The sequence below is a fragment of the Phodopus roborovskii genome, unplaced genomic scaffold (assembly GCF_943737965.1).
Source record: "Phodopus roborovskii unplaced genomic scaffold, PHOROB, whole genome shotgun sequence".
NCBI classification, from domain to species: domain Eukaryota; kingdom Metazoa; phylum Chordata; class Mammalia; order Rodentia; family Cricetidae; genus Phodopus; species Phodopus roborovskii.
Window position 1 is genome coordinate 69,720,215 of NW_026126418.1, and position 18,844 is coordinate 69,739,058.

At 46.4% G+C, this 18,844-nt stretch overlaps 1 protein-coding gene across 9 annotated transcripts in view; it reads left to right on the forward strand.

Moving 5' to 3' along the window:
- The window catches only part of Tsc1 (TSC complex subunit 1), a 48,391-nt gene extending 30,252 nt beyond the window's left edge, over positions 1–18,139 (forward strand). For 7 of the 9 annotated variants that reach the window (XM_051184984.1, XM_051184983.1, XM_051184990.1 and 4 more), the window contains 13 exons: positions 71–182; positions 480–598; positions 2,918–2,987; positions 3,402–3,506; positions 3,738–4,296; positions 5,608–5,651; positions 6,426–6,592; positions 7,514–7,696; positions 8,650–8,760; positions 9,332–9,454; positions 12,483–12,670; positions 12,745–12,906; positions 13,462–18,139. In XM_051184984.1, coding sequence (XP_051040941.1) covers positions 71–182; positions 480–598; positions 2,918–2,987; positions 3,402–3,506; positions 3,738–4,296; positions 5,608–5,651; positions 6,426–6,592; positions 7,514–7,696; positions 8,650–8,760; positions 9,332–9,454; positions 12,483–12,670; positions 12,745–12,906; positions 13,462–13,975 — 2,457 coding nt within the window. In that variant the 3' untranslated portion in view covers positions 13,976–18,139. The remainder of the gene's footprint in view (positions 1–70; positions 183–479; positions 599–2,917; positions 2,988–3,401; positions 3,507–3,737; positions 4,297–5,607; positions 5,652–6,425; positions 6,593–7,513; positions 7,697–8,649; positions 8,761–9,331; positions 9,455–12,482; positions 12,671–12,744; positions 12,907–13,461) is intronic. The other 2 variants (XM_051184989.1, XM_051184991.1) reach the window with 1 other exon arrangement.
- The last annotated feature ends 705 nt before the right edge of the window (positions 18,140–18,844 follow it).

Sequence of the window (18,844 nt, forward strand, 5' to 3'; positions counted from 1 at the left end):
CCGTTGCCTAGAAATCTTGTGCAGGACGCAGTGCTTACTTGCTGATACTGATGTTCCTTATTGATTCTAGCCTACTCTCTGGAGCCCATCTATGGTCTGTGGTATGACCACTCCTCCTACATCTCCTGGAAATGTCCCACCTGAGTTGTCACATTCCTCCAGTAAAGCCTTTAGCACCACTGGTATGTAGGTCTTAGTTCAACTTGATCATTGGTTTGGGCCTGTGTTTTGTAACAGTGGAACTCATAGTGACTTTGGGGGCATCTGGCAGTAATAAACTTGTTTTTTGAAACTTAAAGTTAGTTTCTGGGCTTTTCAGATTGAGTAAAGAGATAGACAGATAGATAGGTGCTGAGGCTGATCTGGATTCCAAAAATTAGCTGGACAGCTGTATTTATAGTGATAGCAGTGTTGAGGAAACAATGACCTGTCTGATATTTGGCTCAGCCTTTGTATGTACTGTCCTTGTCTCTGAGCAGGTGGAAAAGGAACTCCTTTGGGAACCCCAGCAACCTCTCCTCCTCCAGCCCTGCCCTGTCCGCCAGATGACTGTGTGCATGGGCCATCCTCCCAGGCCACAGCCACACCCTCTAGGAAGGTGAGTGATAGGCCAGAGATACCAGTGCACATCTCACCTTGTAAAGCCTAATTATGCCAAGTACCATCCTGACCCCAAATGGGATGGAATTGAATCATAATAATTGGAAATAGGTGTCATCAGTTCTCAAGGCATGATCTGCCAACCCCAGGACCGTGAAAGCCTTTCAGGCTTAGTGGATTAGGCCAACTTTTAATTCAACATTGACTGCTGTGTGCTCTTCCCATGGCATTGACAGTACAGACAGTAGTAAGATGCTGACCCCTTAGCACAGACCAAGTTAGAGACCAGACTCTCAAGGTATTATATCCCTCCTAGCATACTCTTTCAGCTTAGAAATAGGAGGTGGGGGCCATGTTCTACCCAAAAAAGCAAAAATGGTGAGTTTTCATTAAATCTGGGCCTTGAAATTATGTACATACCCTTTGGGAATGTAGCTGGGTATTGTGGCACACATTTAATCCAGGCTCCAGAGGCTGAGTCAGGAGGATTGTGAATTCAAGACCACTGTAGATGCAGTGAGACCTTATCTCAAAAGAACAAAAAAAAATGAACAAAATAAGAAATGTACTCATAACATGTTTTATTCCACACTGTAGCTGTTTGAGTTGGAACTGAACTAGCTGCTTTTTTCCCCCTATAGAATATGATTTATCTGAAAGACAAGTGACTGACAGATGGTTTATTCAGGCCTAAATATTTAGCAAGAAATTTATTTTTAGTTGATTTTTTTTTTTCAGATTCAGTACAGGCTAATGGATTTCATTATGATATTTTTATACTTATATGCTATATTGTCTTCTTCCCTTACCTGTGACAGTTTCTTAAATGATGAGCTAAGTCTGTCACTTCATGGTAAACAGCTGGCAATAATTGATGACCAATAATAAAATCTAACTTGCAAGTGAAAATAGATCATTAAATACCTTGTACCTAGGGCTTGGCATAGTGGTGCAAACCTTTAGCTACAGTACTTAGGAGGCAGAAGCAGGTGGCTCTCTGTGAGTTTCAGGCCAGCCTGGTCTATACAGCAGGCTCTAGGTTATCCAGTGTCTCCAAAAAAACAAATGAATAACTTGGCCAGGCATGGTGGCATACACCTTTAATTCCAGTAGAGGAAGGTCAGTCTCTGAGTTTGACATAAGCTCGGTTTACATAGTGAGTTAGTTCCAGGATAGCCAGGGCAACCCAGGGAAACACTTTCCAAAAACAAAACCTAAAATATTGTATTACTACCAGTGCTAATTGTGCAAGCACTGAAGATCTGAGCTCAGGTTCCAGTACCCATGTGTAAAAAAAAAAACAAAAACAAAAACAAAAAAAAAACCCAACAGGTGTTGCTGAGCAAGCTTATATCCCCAAGCCCTGCTGTTAGAGGTAGAAGGATCACTGGTGCTTGCTGGCTACCATCCCAGCTCAGTGAGAGGTCCTCAGTGAGAGTGATAATGCAGTCCTGTGGCTTCTGTGAGTACTGCACATGCATCAGTACACACAAAGAATAAATATACTGTATGAAGCATTTGTGTGGTTCCAGATTCTACATTGTAACTATGTTTAGAGACCATAAGATGAAATATATATTTTACTTTTGCATATCTATAAGGACCCCAATTTTCTTCATATGTTTCAGACAAAGTAACACACACAGAAAAAAATATCAAGAGCATCTGGCAAATTCAACTGGTTTTCATTAAAATTATTAAAAGAGATTATTAAAATGCAGCAATTATAAGTAACTATTGTCTTAGAAAATGTATTTTGTTTCTTAAAAGTATGCTATATTCATTAACATGACATTAGTGTATTCTTTTAAATTAATAGGCTTTCTTTAATTTCTGTTTGAATTTCAGATTAAACACTTTTGGTAAATTTAACCATGCAGATAGAAGCTCCTGATACTGATACACTCTAGCATGTGTTCAAGCACACACGCATAGATAGGTAGGTAGGTAGGTAGGTAGGTAGGTAGGTAGGTAGGTAGGTAGATAACTTATTTATGTGTATGAGTGTTTGTGTGCCTGGTGCCCACAGAAGCCAGAAGTCAGAAAAAGGCATCAGAGACTTACATAGAATTCAGGGAGTAGAGTTACAGATGGTTGTGAGCTGTCATGTGGGTTCTGGATATTGAACCTGGGTCCTCTGAAAGAAGAGGCACAAAGCCACCACCCCACCCCACCCCCCCAGCTTTAATTCTTAACATTTTTTTAAGATTTTAAAGGGATTCTGAAGTCAAGCAGTTCATTAGACTAAACTTTAAACTCCATTTACTGTGAGCTATGGAACATGCCCAGAATTCTCACTGTGTGCTTCTGTTTTCAGGAAGAAAGAGCAGATCCCTCGAGGCCTTGCCTGCAGAGACAGCAGTGTCATATAAATGACCGAGGACTAGGTAAACTTCCTGGGTAATGATGGACCTGGCTTATCTCTTTGCATTGAACTCTATAGTTTCAAAGCTAAGCTAGGTAGAAAAAGGGTGGTCTGGAGTAGCATTGATGCTGACTCCTAGAAACACACAATACCAGTATTAGAAAGTTATTAAGCTACTACCTGAAGTGTGTCTGCTTTGAGAAAGTCAAACTAGGTGATTTTATCTATTATTAGAGACATTGTGGCCTAAGAATTGTATTTTTTGAGGGGTTAGGTTTGGAACCTTTGTAAATGATGCATAAGTTCTCTGTCTTTTGTATGGTCCCAACTTTGTCTGCTCATCTGGAAGAACTGTTGTACATGTGTATGCAATGTGGCAGCTTTGTGCTTGCAGGGGTTCGCCAGTTTGACCTGAGCTGTCTCTGTCTCTCTGCAGAGGATCCACCTGCAAGCAAAGGTTCTGTTACTCTGGGGAATCTGTCGGATTTCTTAGGTGACCTGGCTTCTGAGGAAGATAGCATTGAGAAAGATAAGGAAGAAGGTAACATGTATGGGTTGCTACAAGGTGATGGGAGTGTCTGCTTTTGTCTCAGAACTGGCCTCTAGAGTTAAAATTCATGAGTTTGCTTGGTTTTCTGTGTTGGGGTGAATGTTCTAGCATGTACAAGGAAAGGATTGCCTGCTTTAATTCCCCTGTAGTACACACAAACCTGAGCCGTTTGCTTGGCTGAGTGTTTTACAGTGTTCCCTTTTTTCCCTACCCTCATTTCAGCTGCGATATCCAAAGAGCTTTCTGAGATCACCACTGCAGAGGCGGATCCTGTAGTTCCTCGAGGGGGCTTTGACTCTCCTTTCTACCGGGACAGTCTCTCTAGTTCTCAGCGGAAGACTCATTCAGCAGCCTCTGGGACTCAGGGCTCTAATGTGAACCCTGAGCCTTTGCACTCCTCCCTGGACAAGCATGGGCCTGACACACCAAAGCAAGCCTTTACTCCTATAGACCCACCGTCTGGCAGTGCTGATGCCAGTCCTGCTGGGGACAGGGATCGCCAGACTTCTCTGGAAACCAGTATCCTCACTCCCAGCCCTTGCAAAATTCCACCTCAGAGGGGAGTTAGCTTTGGAAGTGGGCAGCCTCCTCCATATGATCATCTCTTTGAGGTGGCCTTGCCAAAGACTGCCTGTCACTTTGTCAGCAAGAAGACTGAGGAGCTGTTGAAGAAAGTGAAAGGAAACCCTGAGGAAGACTGTGTGCCCTCTACCTCCCCAATGGAAGTACTGGACAGACTGATAGAACAGGGAGCAGATGCACACAGCAAGGAGCTGAGCAAGTAAGCACAGGGCCATATGAGCAGTGCAGGACTACCCCCTTCCACCTGTACCTGAGGCAGCTGCTTCTCATGTGTTTTCTTAGAAACCTATTCTGTTGCTTTTCCATGTCTAGAGCATGGGCACTTGTGTCTGGATGGTCTGTGAGATAGATGGTGTCCACTTGTAAATAACTCTTCAGTACAGGCCATTTTGTGCCTCTGTTCTGTATGGATGCTCCAGTGGGTGTTTGCACATTTGTTCTCTGAAAAGGAGATGTTATAAATGAGGTTATAATAGCTCAGGGTTAAGTAGCACTCATCTCAGTATGTCCTCCAGTTAGAGGTCTCTGTTTTCTCTTATGCTATTGGCGCAAGCTGAGGTTATCAGCATTCTGCACAGGTTCAGGTGGCTCGATGCTCTGCAGAGCACATGGGCTGCTTAAGAGCTGAAGCAGCTTTCAGTCTTTTTTTTTTTTTTTTTAAACCCTGTCAGAGGATTCCAGGGAAAGCAAAAGAATTACCTGGCAAAGTCGGGTTTAATCCTTTTGCCACTCATTCTTGGGAAATGTTAGTTTATTTTGTTTGTTTTGAGACATAGTCGCACTATGTAGCCCAAGCTAGTCTGGAATTCATGATCTTCCTACCATGGTCTCCCAAAGCTGAGATTACAAGGTTGTACCACCACACCTGGCTAGTTTCTGCCTTTCCTCTGTATAATATCCTAAGGTGGAATTTGACAAGAATTAGAACTCCACATATAAAATAAAATTGGGTGTTTTAGAGTCAGGTATATTTTATCTTAACACAGTGACAATAGCTTGTTCAAGGAGAAAGTGACTCTGTGTGTCATCATGAAGAGGGGAGGGAGTAGGGCTCTATGTTTTCCCCGCAAAGGGTAATTGGACATTAGATCCTATGGCACAGCCACTGAGCTAAGTAGCTAGGGCTGAGATTTAGTTATATACAGTGGGCTACCTACCCCTTCCCAGACACCAAGATGACTACAAGGATGTGAGCTAACCTTGCTACAGCAAAAAACTGCCCCCCTCCCCAGGATGTAGCTTGGTAGACTGCTTGCCTAGATTCACAAAGGTCTTCATTTGATCCCCAGCACCATATAAAATGGGGCATGGTGACCCTTGCCTACAGTCCTAGCACTTGGGAGATGAAGGCAGGAGGATCCAAAGTTCAATATCATCCTTAGCTAATTAGCAAGTTCAAAGCCAGCCTGGGATGCATGAGACTATCTCAAAACACCATCACCAACAACAAAAAGTCCAGATTCATGTTTTCTAGGTTAGATGAGTAACTTACTATAAAATTTTTTCCTAGGTTGTCCTTACCCAGCAAATCTGTTGACTGGACCCACTTTGGAGGTAAAGTTGTTGTTTCAGCACACACCCAGCCTGACTCATCCCTTTTCTGTCCCTGAAGGGTACCCACAGGAAAGGGCTCCCTTTATCTCCTGTTCCAGTTAGCTACCTGCTTGGCAAGAGGATCCCACGTGTTGCAGAATCAGTGTTTCATATTTTTAATGAGTGGCAAGTACTGTGGACTTGGGAGTTCAGTGAAAAAGTGAGCACCAGGCTTCCCTAGAAAAGATCTACTTGGTGGGAATGTGCTGGGAAGTCTCCTGGGAAGTATAGCAGTAAGGGGCTAGTGGCAGAGAGAAAGGAAACCTCCATGATCAGGTTTCCTGCTTCAGAAGCCCTCCTCTGGTACCACATTTGGATGCTTTAAAGGGAAGGCAAGTAGAAGATTCTTCCATCTATTAAGAATGGTGGTGCTTGGAACTCACACACTGATTGGGTGGTATCAGAATTGTGTGCACACCTGTGGAGACAGGGTCTCTCACTGGCCTAGAGCTTGTTAATGTACCAAGGCTTGCTGACAAGTGAACCCCCAAGGGTCTGCTTGTTTTTGCATCCCCAGTGTTAGGATTACAGGCACAAACTTCCATTCCTAACTCTTTTTTTCATGGGTTTTGCGTGACAAACAAGGCCCCCATGCTTGCACAGCAAGCACTTCATGGACCGAGCTGTCTTCCAAGACCCCAAGAATCATGTTTCTTAAGTGAGGCACATGGGAGACCCTTGATGGGATTGTGTGTAAAAGGCCTTTCTGCCACCTTCCCTCTGCTTTAAAATCAGGCTCTCCTCCCTCAGATGAGATCCGCACCCTCCGAGACCAGTTGCTTTTACTGCACAACCAGCTGCTGTATGAGCGGTTCAAGCGGCAGCAGCATGCCCTCAGGAACAGAAGGCTCCTGCGCAAGGTGATCAGAGCAGCAGCTCTGGAGGAGCACAATGCAGCAATGGTGAGCAGGCAGGGGTTATCCATCCACGTCATGGCTTATAGAGAACAGATGCTAAAGGCCAGCCTTTGTTAGTCCTGGCTTTGATCTAATGGCTGAGGGCAAGGCACTTAACCTAATGTAAAGGTGTGCTCAGCTGCATCTCAGAACTCCTGTTAAACTCTCAGGAACCATGAGAACAAGTGACTTTTTGTGACTACTTGGCATTGGCCAATGTGAAGGGCCAACGTTGTTTTATTTTTCCTGCTGATAAGCTGTTTCATGGCACAGAACTGAAGGTGTTTGATGTCATGGATATAAAGACCTGGACTTTGAATGGTGGATTTTACCTTAAGCTTTTTGGGGTTTTTGTTTGTTTTGATTTTCTTGGGAGAGTTGTTTGTTTGAGATAGGGTCTCCATATAGTCCTGAAACTGGAACTACCATGTAGACCAGGCTGGCCTCGAACTCACATACATCCTCCACCTGCCTCTGCCTCCTGAGTGCTGGGATTAAAGGCGTGTGCCACCACACCTGGCTTACCTTAAGCCTTTTGATGCTTCTTTACCCATTCTGTAGACAACAAATGATAATGACAGTCTGCATTGTACCCTGTGGTGTTAAATCCTACCAGCGAGCATTCACCCTGTGCCTGGTACACTGGGTCAGGGCCCAAAATTTTAGAGGACTAAAGCACTGCAAATTCAGGGTCTTCCTCAGCTAGAGGCTAGGACTTCAGCAAGTATCAGAGCATGGTGTTTAATGAAAGGTCCATGTGTTCAGGTGGAGTTTGGGAAACTTTGACAGTAGAGAGGCACCAGTCCCATAAATATATGATTAAAATTCCAGGGCAGTGTGACTGTCAATGTTGGTGATGTGTTAAGCTTGAATGTCAGTGCCTGTGTTGGGTAGCACCTAAAATGATGCTGTTTCTGCCTTTGCTAGAAAGATCAGTTGAAGTTACAGGAGAATGATATCCAGATGTGGAAACGGAGTCTGAGGAAAGAACGAGATCGATACACTGAGCTTCAGCAACAGCATGAAAGCATGGTTCCCCAGCTGCACAGCCAGATTCGACAACTGCAGCATGACCGGGAAGAATTCTACAACCAGAGCCAGGAGTTACAGGTATCAGCTGCTGTACCAGGCGGGTGACAGGAGAAAGCATGGCATCAGCTATGTCCTGTCACTTTACTCAGCTTACCTGAGATGAATACTTTGATGTCCAAAAGGACAAGTGTATTTCATGTTGGGTGGATCTTACCTGAGGACAGAAGTTTCCCAGGTTTCTTGTTTCATTGTTCCCTTAGTGTCCCCATCACCTTGGTGCCAAAAGAAACTGCTTAATGCTCTTCTAAGCCAATGGTTCTCAACCTGTGGGTCATGACCATCGGAAAATTCCTATTTTCAATGGTCTTAGGAACCACTCAGTAGCAAAATTACAGTTATGAATTAACAATGAAAATAAATTTATGGCTAGGGATTTCTAAGACCATCAGAAATACATGTTTCGACAGTCACAGGTTGGGAACTGCTGCTCTAAGTAGTTTCAAACACTCATTGAGATTGATTCCTCCTGACATAGTAACTGTTTGGAAACAACACACCTACATTTAAAATATTTTAAGCTTCACTTTTAAATAGGCATGATCGCTAAGGTCATGTGATAGTGTTTCAGCCTTGGAATCAATAGACATTTCCTTTCCTTTCCTTTAACATAAGCCACTAAAAGCCCAACTTTTCCAGGCATGTCTCTACCAATTAACCTGTAGTTCCCATGATGTCCCACAGATGTCACTGTGGTCCCTTCAAAGAGTGGAAAGTCTGGTCTACATTTCTTTACGGCTGCCTGGCCTGGGACATAGTGTGGGAGCTGTAAGGATCAGGTCTTTGGGGTTTTTTTTTCCTTTTCTTTTTTTTACCCTTATCTTAAGTAGTAAGAGACTTGGAATCTCCCCTTTAAAATGGAAAGTCCACTGCTGATGGACAAGAAAGCAGTCGAGGAATAGAGCGTCCCCAGCTCTGCCTGTGGCTGTGCCCATAGGTGCTCTTGTAACCTCACAGCCAGTTCTCTTTGGTAGACAAAGCTGGAGGACTGCAGGAACATGATTGCAGAACTGCGGGTGGAGCTGAAGAAGGCCAACAATAAGGTGTGCCACACTGAGCTGCTGCTCAGCCAGGTCTCTCAGAAGGTAAGACGAGACCGAGACCTCACCTGCTGACTCTTTCTTTGGGCCAGACAGATGTATTACTCGGATGTCTGTGTTGGTGCTCCAGCAGGGAACAATTCTACTCAGGAAACATTTGGCAACATCTGGAGACATTGGTGCTCCTGGCAGTGACTGGGCAGGGGCATGGGTACTGCCAAATCAGTGCATCCTCCAGTGAAGGCAGCCCAGAGCTCTTTAATATCTTATTTATGAAGTATAAACAGTTTGTTAAGGCTCCCCATAAGGATTCAGTGAAATCTGTGTATCATGTATCCAAAAATAGGTGAGTTCACTGGGGCTGTGTCCCATAGCTGTGTCTGCTCCAGTGTTCTTGGACTAGCTGCAGCGAGATATGTTCATGTGGCTTCTGTGCAGAGTATAATCCAAGAGTGTTTTTGCTGCTCTTGGGTGCTTTGTTCTCCACTAGCCCTAGACTCAGTGGGAAATGTTTATTCTACCTTGCATTGCATTGTGCTCCTCAGTAGCCACTGCCACTGTCTGTTGGCTAGTTTTGTCATGCTGAATTTGCATTCTCTCACTCCCATCTGGACAGCTCTCCAATAGTGAGTCGGTGCAGCAGCAGATGGAGTTCTTGAATAGACAGCTCCTCGTGCTCGGGGAGGTCAATGAGTTATACTTGGAGCAGCTGCAGAGCAAGCATCCTGATACCACCAAGGTATGTGTCCAGGGCACAGAGTCACAAAACTGTACTGCCTGGCCCCAGCCAGGCCCAGCCACACAGCACTGTCTAACCATCGGAAGGCATGAAGCATGCATGTGCTTTGCAGGGGGTCCAGGGTACATAATTAGGTACTACTCTCATTGCTATGACAAAACTCCTGAAAAAGAAACTGAAGCAAGGAAGGATTTATTGGCTCACAGTTTGAGGATCCAGAGTGGAAGACTTGGTGGTAGCAGTGTAAGGCATCTGGTCACATTGTGTCCACCGTCAAGAAGCAGAGAGAGATTGATCTCACTTTCTCCTTTTCATTCATCCTGGGATCCAGCCTATGGGATGGTACTGCTCATATTTAGGATTGGTCCTACCACTTAAGTTAACCGAATCTAGATTAGTCTCTTCCAGGTAGGTCCAGAGGTTTGTTTCCATGGTGATTCATATCCTATAAGTCACCAAGACTGGCCATCACACAGTGAAAGCATGAGATGTGACTGCTGCAGAGCAGGATGGAGGGGAAAGATGGGGTCAGCCAGCTCTGTCTAGCATACCTTCCAGGGCATAGGGTGTGTGCGGGCTGCTATGCCCCAGCACCCATGCTGCTTTGTTTCCTTTTCTTTGTGACTCTGGTCCTGCCGATATTGGTTCAGTCCTGGTGTCAGTTAGTATTTACTGAGACAGATGTCCATGTCACTGTATAGTCAATCTTGGGCAGGGTTCATAAAGGAGCTGAAGTGGAATTTCAAGATGTTCTGACACTGCTCCTCTATGAGTGCTTCTAGTATCATGGTTCAAGGCCCTATAAATGTCATCTGCGGTCTCTAAGTGGACAGTATTGTCTCAGAACTGATGAGACATAATTCTTGGTAGAGTTGCTTCTTAACTTCTCGGGTCTTCTCAGCCTCCAGTTCAGACTCTGGAGGATGTCAAAAGTGAAACTGTCTAGATTCCAACTCTGAATTACTCTGGAGGCTGAATAGTGTCAAGAGAATGTAGGAGCAGACCCAAGGACCCACCCTTAAAGAACTTGCTGAGCCATACTGGGTTTTTTTTTTTTGTTTGTTTGTTTGTTTGTTTGTTTTGTTTTTGAGATAGGGTCTGCCTATGTAGCCTTGGCTGCCCTGAAACTCTCATCATAAACCAAGCTAGCTTTGAACTCACAGAGATCCACTTATCTTTAGCTCCCATGTATGGCTGCTGCTAAAACAACGTTTTGATGCCTCTAGAGAGATGATGCAGAGCTGGACTGACTTCTTTTTGGACTCTTGAGACTGACAGCAGTCATGTTTCCTCTTGGAACAAGCTGTTTGACAGTTATGAATTTGGAAGCTCACTTGTTAGGTGGGATGTCTTTTGTTGTACATCTCAAAACAAAATGAATTAACTTCAGTTAACAATATAGTTTTATGGCTAGAACTGACAGAAGTTTCTGACACAGGTGATTTCCAAGTTGGTCAGGGTGACAGTTTTGGACCAGAAAGAGGAAGCCAGGCTCTTTTTACTCTTCCTGTTACTTAGCCTGTTAGCCTAGTCCTCCAGCTAGCCACACTGGTGTGCCAATTGACCCAAGTTCAGCCCTCACAGGCCAACTGCATGGTGTTCCCAGAAAGAGGCCAGTATCCCTTCCTACAGGTGGGTGTCTCTCAGTGAGAACAACCTTACTCACAAACCTCTGCATGCTTCCTACCCTATTTCCCTTTCTGTTAGGTTTGAGTGGTGCTGTGAGGTCCTTGAGTGGGCCACAAATTGCCCCTGGGTGGGGTTCTGGGTCACTGTTGTTCAGGCCCATGGAGGAGGTGCAGGAATCTAACAGGCTGTGAGGGCTACTGAGAAGCCCAGTGCTTGCTGTCTTAATTTCTTATGTGAGTATCCATAAGTAAGCACAGGTGTCACTGTTGCTGGGCAAGATTGGCTCTAGTTAGTTCCTCATAAAAAGATGGTGTGGTATTGGCCAGAATCCTCTCATATCCCGTAATTCTCTAGGTCTCATGCATATGCCTAATGTAAGGTAAACACTCTATAAGTAGCTGTTAAAATGTATCATTCAAGAATAATGACAAGAACCCAACATGGCATACTCAGTACACACAGTGAACATGTTAAATTTTGGCTGGTGGGGTCTGTAGATGTGGAGGGTGACTGCTGCCTCTGTTAACAGACATCAGCTTTGTTATTACCTGGAGCTGTTCAGCACAGCTGGAATGGCCATGTTTTCAGCTATTTCTGCCTTGTGCATTCTGGAAATGTCTGATTTACTAGTCAGCATTGAGGCTTGGTGCCTTCCAGAGAGGTCACCTCCTTGTAACTTAACAGTTTAGGATCTTCTTTGAAAATCCTATATAGTGGTTGGTGTGTGTGTGTGCATGCGTGTGAGTGTGCAAGCACACGCGTGCGTGTGTTAAATACATAGTAACAATGGCTAGGGAAGCCTCCTTTCCACCTTTTGGGGGCACACCAGGCTACACTTAGTATGGATTTGTCAATGCAGGCAGGTCACCTGCTTCACTTGGCTGACAAACTGTCAGGTATCAGCCTGAAAATGCTGCTTCTCCTGAGCAGACATACTCTCTTTATGTCACCATCTCAGCTGATAGGAGAAGCAGGAGAAGGGTAAAAAGAAGGCAATGGCTAGTGCCATTAACCTGTGCAAAGTGGCTTATTCCATGGATTGTGACAAGCATGATCCTGTATTGATGGTCTACTTTTGTGTCTTTTTACTGGTCCTGTATGCACCCTGAAAACAGTAAATATATGCTTTCTCTCTCAGAGCCCTGACCTAGTTCTAAGGGTACTTATGGTTCTTGGCTTTTGTGAACATGCTGTGATGACTGCTGTGCAACATGACTTTTCATGTTTCAGATGGTTTCCTTAGGGACAGACATCAAATATGCCCAGCCAGCCTACTTGCCAAGAAGTCATTCTCACTCAGTTGGGTCAGGACACTAAGTGCCTCTTGGTGTCAAGGGCACGTGTTATTGAGTTACATTGCACAATTGTCTGTAAGTACTGACTCCAGACCTTTTTATAGGAAGTAGAGATGATGAAAACTGCCTATCGGAAAGAACTAGAAAAGAACAGAAGTCACCTTCTCCAGCAGAACCAGAGGCTAGATGCCTCACAGAGGCGAGTATTGGAACTGGAATCTCTTCTGGCCAAGAAAGACCACCTTCTCCTAGAACAGAAGAAATACCTTGAGGATGTCAAGAGCCAGGCGAGGTGACTTACAGGAAATGTGGAGGTGGGGTAGTGGTGAGGCCCCTCCCATGTTCTGAACCAAGCCTGTCTTTTAGTGGACAGCTGCTGGCTGCAGAGAGCAGGTATGAGGCTCAGAGGAAGATAACCCGGGTGTTGGAACTGGAGATCCTAGACTTGTACGGCAGGTTGGAGAAAGATGGCTGCCTACGGAAACTAGAAGAAGACAAAGCAGAAACAGCAGAAGCAGCAGAAGAAAGGTAAGAGCGGCTACATCAGGGCTCTGTGGAAGGCTGTGCTCCAGGTGTCACAGCCAGCCAGGTAGTATGGCGGGCCTTCGGAGAGGCAGTGATAAACAGCTGAGCTGCTGTCCTCTGCTCAGTCCTTTTCAGAGAACCATCCAGTTGTCTCTTGGCCACACTCGGTTACCTGCATAACAGGTACAGACTGTCATCCAGCATAACCCCAGCTGTGACTTGGGCTCTATATGACACTCTTGCTTGCACTTACTGTTACAAACAGAGCAGGGGGAGCTGGAGGGATTACTTAGTGGTTAAAAGCATTGGCTGCTCTCACAAGAAGACCGTGGTTTGGTTCCCAGCACCTAGGTGAGTCACCTGTAACTCCAGTTCTAGGGAAAGCTGACATTGTCTTCTGGCCTCCTCAGGTATCAGGCACACACAAGGTGCATATACACACGCGCATACCCATAAAAATTTTAAAGAATGGGCAAGCCAGGTTCAGGGAGCAAGTATAATTTCACATTTCCTTAAAAGTGCTAGTTATCAACTGCATTCCCTCTGGGTCTTTCACAGGCTTGACTGTTGTAGTGATGGCTGCTCAGATTCCTTGGTAGCGCATAATGAAGAGGCTTCTGGCCACAACGGTGAGACCAGGACCACCAGGCCTAGTGGCACCCGGGCCAGCCGTGGAGGCAGAAGCACTGGAGGCAGCAGCAGCAGCAGCAGTGAGCTTTCTACTCCAGAGAAACCCCCGAGCCAGAGGCTCAGCAGCCGGTGGGAAACCACTGTGGGTGAGCCCTCCAGCAGCATCCCCACAACTGTTGGCTCACTTCCTAGTTCCAAAAGCTTCTTGGGCATGAAGGCCCGGGAGCTGTTCCGTAATAAGAGCGAGAGCCAGTGTGATGAGGACGGTGTGACCAGCAGTAGCCTTTCTGAGACCCTAAAGACAGAACTGGGCAGAGACTCAGGCATGGAAAACAAGACTCCCTTTAATCTAGAGGCTTCACACCCATCTTTCCCGAACTCGGACAGTGTGGGCCAGCTCCACATCATGGACTACAATGAGACTCAGCAAGAGCATAGCTGAGGGGGGTCTGTCAGTGTTAATTTGCGTCTTTGTCGGCACAGAACAGGAGGTGTGAATGCACGTTCTAGGCTTTTCTGTTTCCAGGGTCTGAGCGGCTGCTTGTGCAGTGGGAATGGGACAGAGGTCATTTTGACAGCTGGCGGAATGTGGGATGATGGTTTTGGGGTCTGGCATTGAGATGCTTCCCTTCACCCCACCCCAGCCTCTTTCATTTACCTAGCAGTATGTACTAATTGAGGGCCTATGTGTGTCCCTTGTAGCTTTATTTTCTTCCTTCCTCCCACCAAATGGTTGTGTCCTTTGAACCTGTGCAATATGAGGCCAAATTTCATCTTTGGGTCCAACACACCACTCTGCTTTCCTGAGGTGCAGATAGATGGGTGGCTCTTGGGTAGACCAGGCAGTTAGTGGCACTGCAGGTAAGTCCAGTTTTGTCCTTTCCAGGAGGATATAAGTTGATTGTCTTTAGAGGAGCCTTTTTCACTGCTTTTTGGTTCTGAAGTTCAGCATCTAAAGCCACAGATCTAGAGAAACTGGTTCATTCACCTCTGCCTTCTTTGGCAGCTCTGAAATGCTTCCTAGATGGTTCTGTGAGAATACCAGTTGTTTTGATAGTGTAGTTGTTGCTGTGGAGGCCATACTGCCTTACTCTCTGGAAAGCTCGTATCCCTCTCCCCCACTACCTCTTATTTATTTGGTATTTGCTTGAATGCTGGCACCATGCTGCCTGTGGGTGGGTGTGTAGGTGGTCATCCTGCAATCCGCAGACTGAGGGAGTGGTCACTAGGTGGGGCACGAAGGATGCTCATGCACATGTGGAAGTGTGCCACTGGCTGACCCTGTCCAGCTGAACCACAGTTCCACCTTTCAGCCTGTTCGCCTCCCTTTGTCCACATGCCCGATTAGCAGCTGCTTTGTAATTCTGCAGCAGACAAGGCTGGGAAGAGTCAGAATTTCCATAGAGTTTATGTGACATCATTCTCAGGCTGGGGGTGCCTCACCATAGTAGGTTCTAGCAGCTCTTTTACATCAACTTTGACTTTGTAGGAGAGATTCCCCCTGAAGCTTCATGTCAAACACTTCTGTTAGGAACGGCAGAGGGACTCAGAGTCTGGGAAGGTTAATGGAGGCTGGTGGCCTGTACCACAGTCCACCCTCATGCTCTTGTGACCAGTCAGAACAATGAGGTGGCAGAGAGCCCAAACTCAACCAATGCTCCTGAAATAAATGCTGGAAGTGTAAGAGTTGTTGCCTGATATTCTAGACCAGGCAAGGAGAGACTTGGGAAGGAGCCATGAGCTTGATTTTCTTGTTTCTGTTCTAGCTGATGTATAAAGAACGGAAGAGTTTAACTACAACAAAGGTAAAAACAAACTAATGGTACGAAATCTTACTGCATATGGAAGTTTCCAGCCTGAGGGTGAAAGTCCTAACCCTTAAGTAAGGTGAGCTTCCTTGTTACCATGGCAGTGCTGGCTGGAGATCTGTTAGGGCCATATCTCTGCTATAGCCAGCCCACAGGAAGACATACCACTAACCACTCTCAGACCAGCAGAGGCAGCCATTGCCCCATCACACTCAGTGATGCCACGCTTTTCCTTTAGCTCTGCCCAGTGCTAGAAAAGAGCAGATGAACAGATTGGGAGAAAGATCTTACAGTTAATGATAGACACTGCTCCTAAGAGCTGCTCCCCTCCAAGATGTGTGCCAGAGAAACAAGCCTTCTCTACATAAGAAAGAAAACTAGGAGACTACACAAGTGCTGAAGTTAGGGAGAGGAGGCAGTGACTTGGTACAACAGATTGAGGTCTAGGCTAGCACCTCCACAGATCATGCTTGGGCCCTCAGCACTTACCTCCAGCCTGGGTGTTCTGTACCCAATAACAGAACCTGAGCTTCCTGTGTGGTTTGAGTTCTAGAAGGCTGTTGAGGCTTGCTTCCTTCCTTTCTTCCTTTTTTCCTTCCTTCCTTCCTTCCTTCCTTCCTTCCTTCCTTCCTTCCTTCCTTCCTTCCTGCTAAGCTTGGGGGACTATGACCTGAAGTCATCTTGAAGGTGCCCAGCCTAAACATTGGCTCTTTTCAAAGGACTCCAGGCTCAGTGGGTGGAGGCTGCTTTCTGTTCAGAGAACAGTCAGGAGAGGAGCTTCTGGAAGGCAGCTGAAGCCTGGGCCAAGGCATTGGAGCAGTGGGTATCACGGGCAGCCTGGTATGTGTGAATGCTGGGGTTGAACCACTTGGAGTTTGTGTTGTGGTTGCCCTTGGGACCCAAGGAGACTGGAGGCTGCGTCTCCTGCAGTCTGGGACTGTCAGAAGCAGCACTACCATGCCACTGGAGTGGAGTAGCAGGGCAGTGCCAGGAGAGGAGCTAAGTAGTCATCTATCGCGTCCCTCCCTGAAGTCTTAAGACTTTGCTTTGGGAGCAAAAGCAACATGACCATAGACATGAGAAGACAGGCTCTAAGGTATCCCTGGAGCAGGCAGCACAGCTGCCAGGGGCAAATGCTGACCTTGGTAGCTTGGTTGATCCTTTCAGGAGGGAGTTTGTTCAATCTTCTGGACTGAGCTGCAGAAAGTTCCAATGGTGACATGGTTAGCAGGGAGTCACTTCTTCTTAGAAGGCAAACTCAAAGCCCAGGGAAAGTCCTGGAAGCCACATACGGTTAAAAAACAAAAAATTAACCTCCCCTCCCCAAGCTGCTGTGGCCAGTGGTCAGTGCTCCCTGGGTGGTAGTGGCACCACAAGCCACAGTGATAAGCCACAGACTTAGAGCCATTTGTGGCGTGTGTGGGCTCTAGTGCTCAGAGGAGAATGAGGAAATGATAGCAGTTGAATGGTCAAGGTTGAAAAGACCTCAGAGCTCAGGCTGACAGTAAGGGTAGAAATGGAAGCATGCGTAACAACAGTCTGCTGTGGTGAGACCAGCCAGCAGGCACCTACCGCCGACCACTTGAAGCCAGAAAGAACTGAGAAAAACAGAAGTACTGTGGGGAGGTGCTCGTTTTCCTGAGCAGTAAGGGTAGGAGATGCCATGGACAAGCTGGTGGAGGTGTGGGCGTTACACCAGCTCAGCTTGCACTGCAACACACATGGAGTCTGCCTCAACCAGAGGCCAGCAGTCCTGCACACTGTGACTCAGATGGCATCCTACTACTGCTGCACCTTCACCCCAAGGTCCATGCTGTAAATCCACTGCTGTGCACATTGGAAAACACATCCGGTGTGAGGATGTTTGTTTCCATGTATACATCCAGAGATCTGTGGCATGTGCCTCCATCCCCCCTCCCCTCCCACCTCCCTCCCCTTCTCCTCCCCCTCCCCAGTTTGTTGCAGAGTCACTGATTGCCTTGGGTTCAACCTGTCTGCGTAGGTAAAAATGGGAACTGGCCTCTGGGCTGCTGCTGTGACCCTTGTTCCCACTCAGTTTCCCTGTCTGAGTCCCTGGTGTGCCCAGGGGGGCAATGTTTCTGTTTCTGATACCACCCCAAGTTTTTAAATGAGGTGTAGAGAAGCAGCTTCAGCTACAAATGGAAACTGCACCCTGAACACTCTTGGTCTCAGAATGAAATTTAATGGGGGCCAAGAAGTGCCCTGCCCTTCCCAGAGCCCCAGTATTGTCTACTTCTGGATAGGTAGGCTGAGCCACTAGAGCTGGTCTTTCACTAGGCCAGTCCCTCTCCCTGCCCCACCTCACACAGTGTTGTATTAGAGGAGAGGTCATGATGGTGTTTGTTAGCTCTGTCAGATCAGAGGCAGACAGGCATTTTTGCACTAGGAAGATTCAGTGGTCACCCTTCATGAGACTGGACCACAAAACACATTATGGAGGTGCAGGTTTTGCTAAGACATAATTTAGTTTTATAATCAATCATGGATGAACCATATATGGATAACTTGGAGTTGGGGCAGGGGGTTCCCATCAGTGAAACAAATCTTTTTAGTTCAATGGAAGTCACCTCTTCTCAAAAGGTTTAAACTTTCCCACTAGGACCTTAAAAGCATGTCAAACAATCCGCATCAGATGCCATAATACAGGCTGCAAGAGAACATGGTACAGTCTCAGTGAATGGAATCAAAGGTTTGCTGTCTTTAGAATGTTCTGAAATGTCAAGGCAATTGCTTGTGTTTAACTGTGAACAAATAAAGATTTATTGTTTTGCACTCTGCAGTGTTGAGATGGAGTGACTTTATGCTGGCCTTACGGGTGAAATGAGATGGTCCAGAGCCACTGCAGTCTCTCTGGAGTAGTTTCCTGGATGGCGGTATGGAACAGGGGTGACCTTGGACTGGGGAACAGATAATTCAGCCACCTTAAACTCGATGTCTCTGTGTGAAGAGCAGTGTGTGGAAAAGGGCTCCGACAGCTTGGCCACCCAAGTCTGCATCTCAGGTCCTCCTGATGGAACCCAGCAGAAGTTGGTCCTGGCCTGGCCAGCTATGTTTATGATATGCCAAGGGATAGTGTAGCCATCATCATCACCTGTACCAGTGCCCCCCCCTCTGCCCTTTAGGTATTGTTCAGGGGTGGGAGATAACCTTACAGAATTTCAAGATTCTAACCCTACCTAGTCAGTCCCAGTGTGCGAGCTGCCCAGTGTTGCCTCAACCAGGACGTGTGGAATTACTGTACTGCCCATCTTAACTGCAGGAGGCTGACTGGAAAACTCAGGAGTTGTCTGAATAGGCTTCTTGCCAGACAAGAAATTTGTTCTTGGAGAAGCCTGCAGGCTGGCCCTCTGTGGCCTAAGCCTCCTAGAGGCAGCCTACTCTGAAGGGAAGCACTCAGCTTGGCTGCAGAGGTCTCTGGTGTTGTCCAAGAGGGGCTTTGCCTATGTGGCCACCACCCAATGTCTTCTGATGTCTTATAAGTA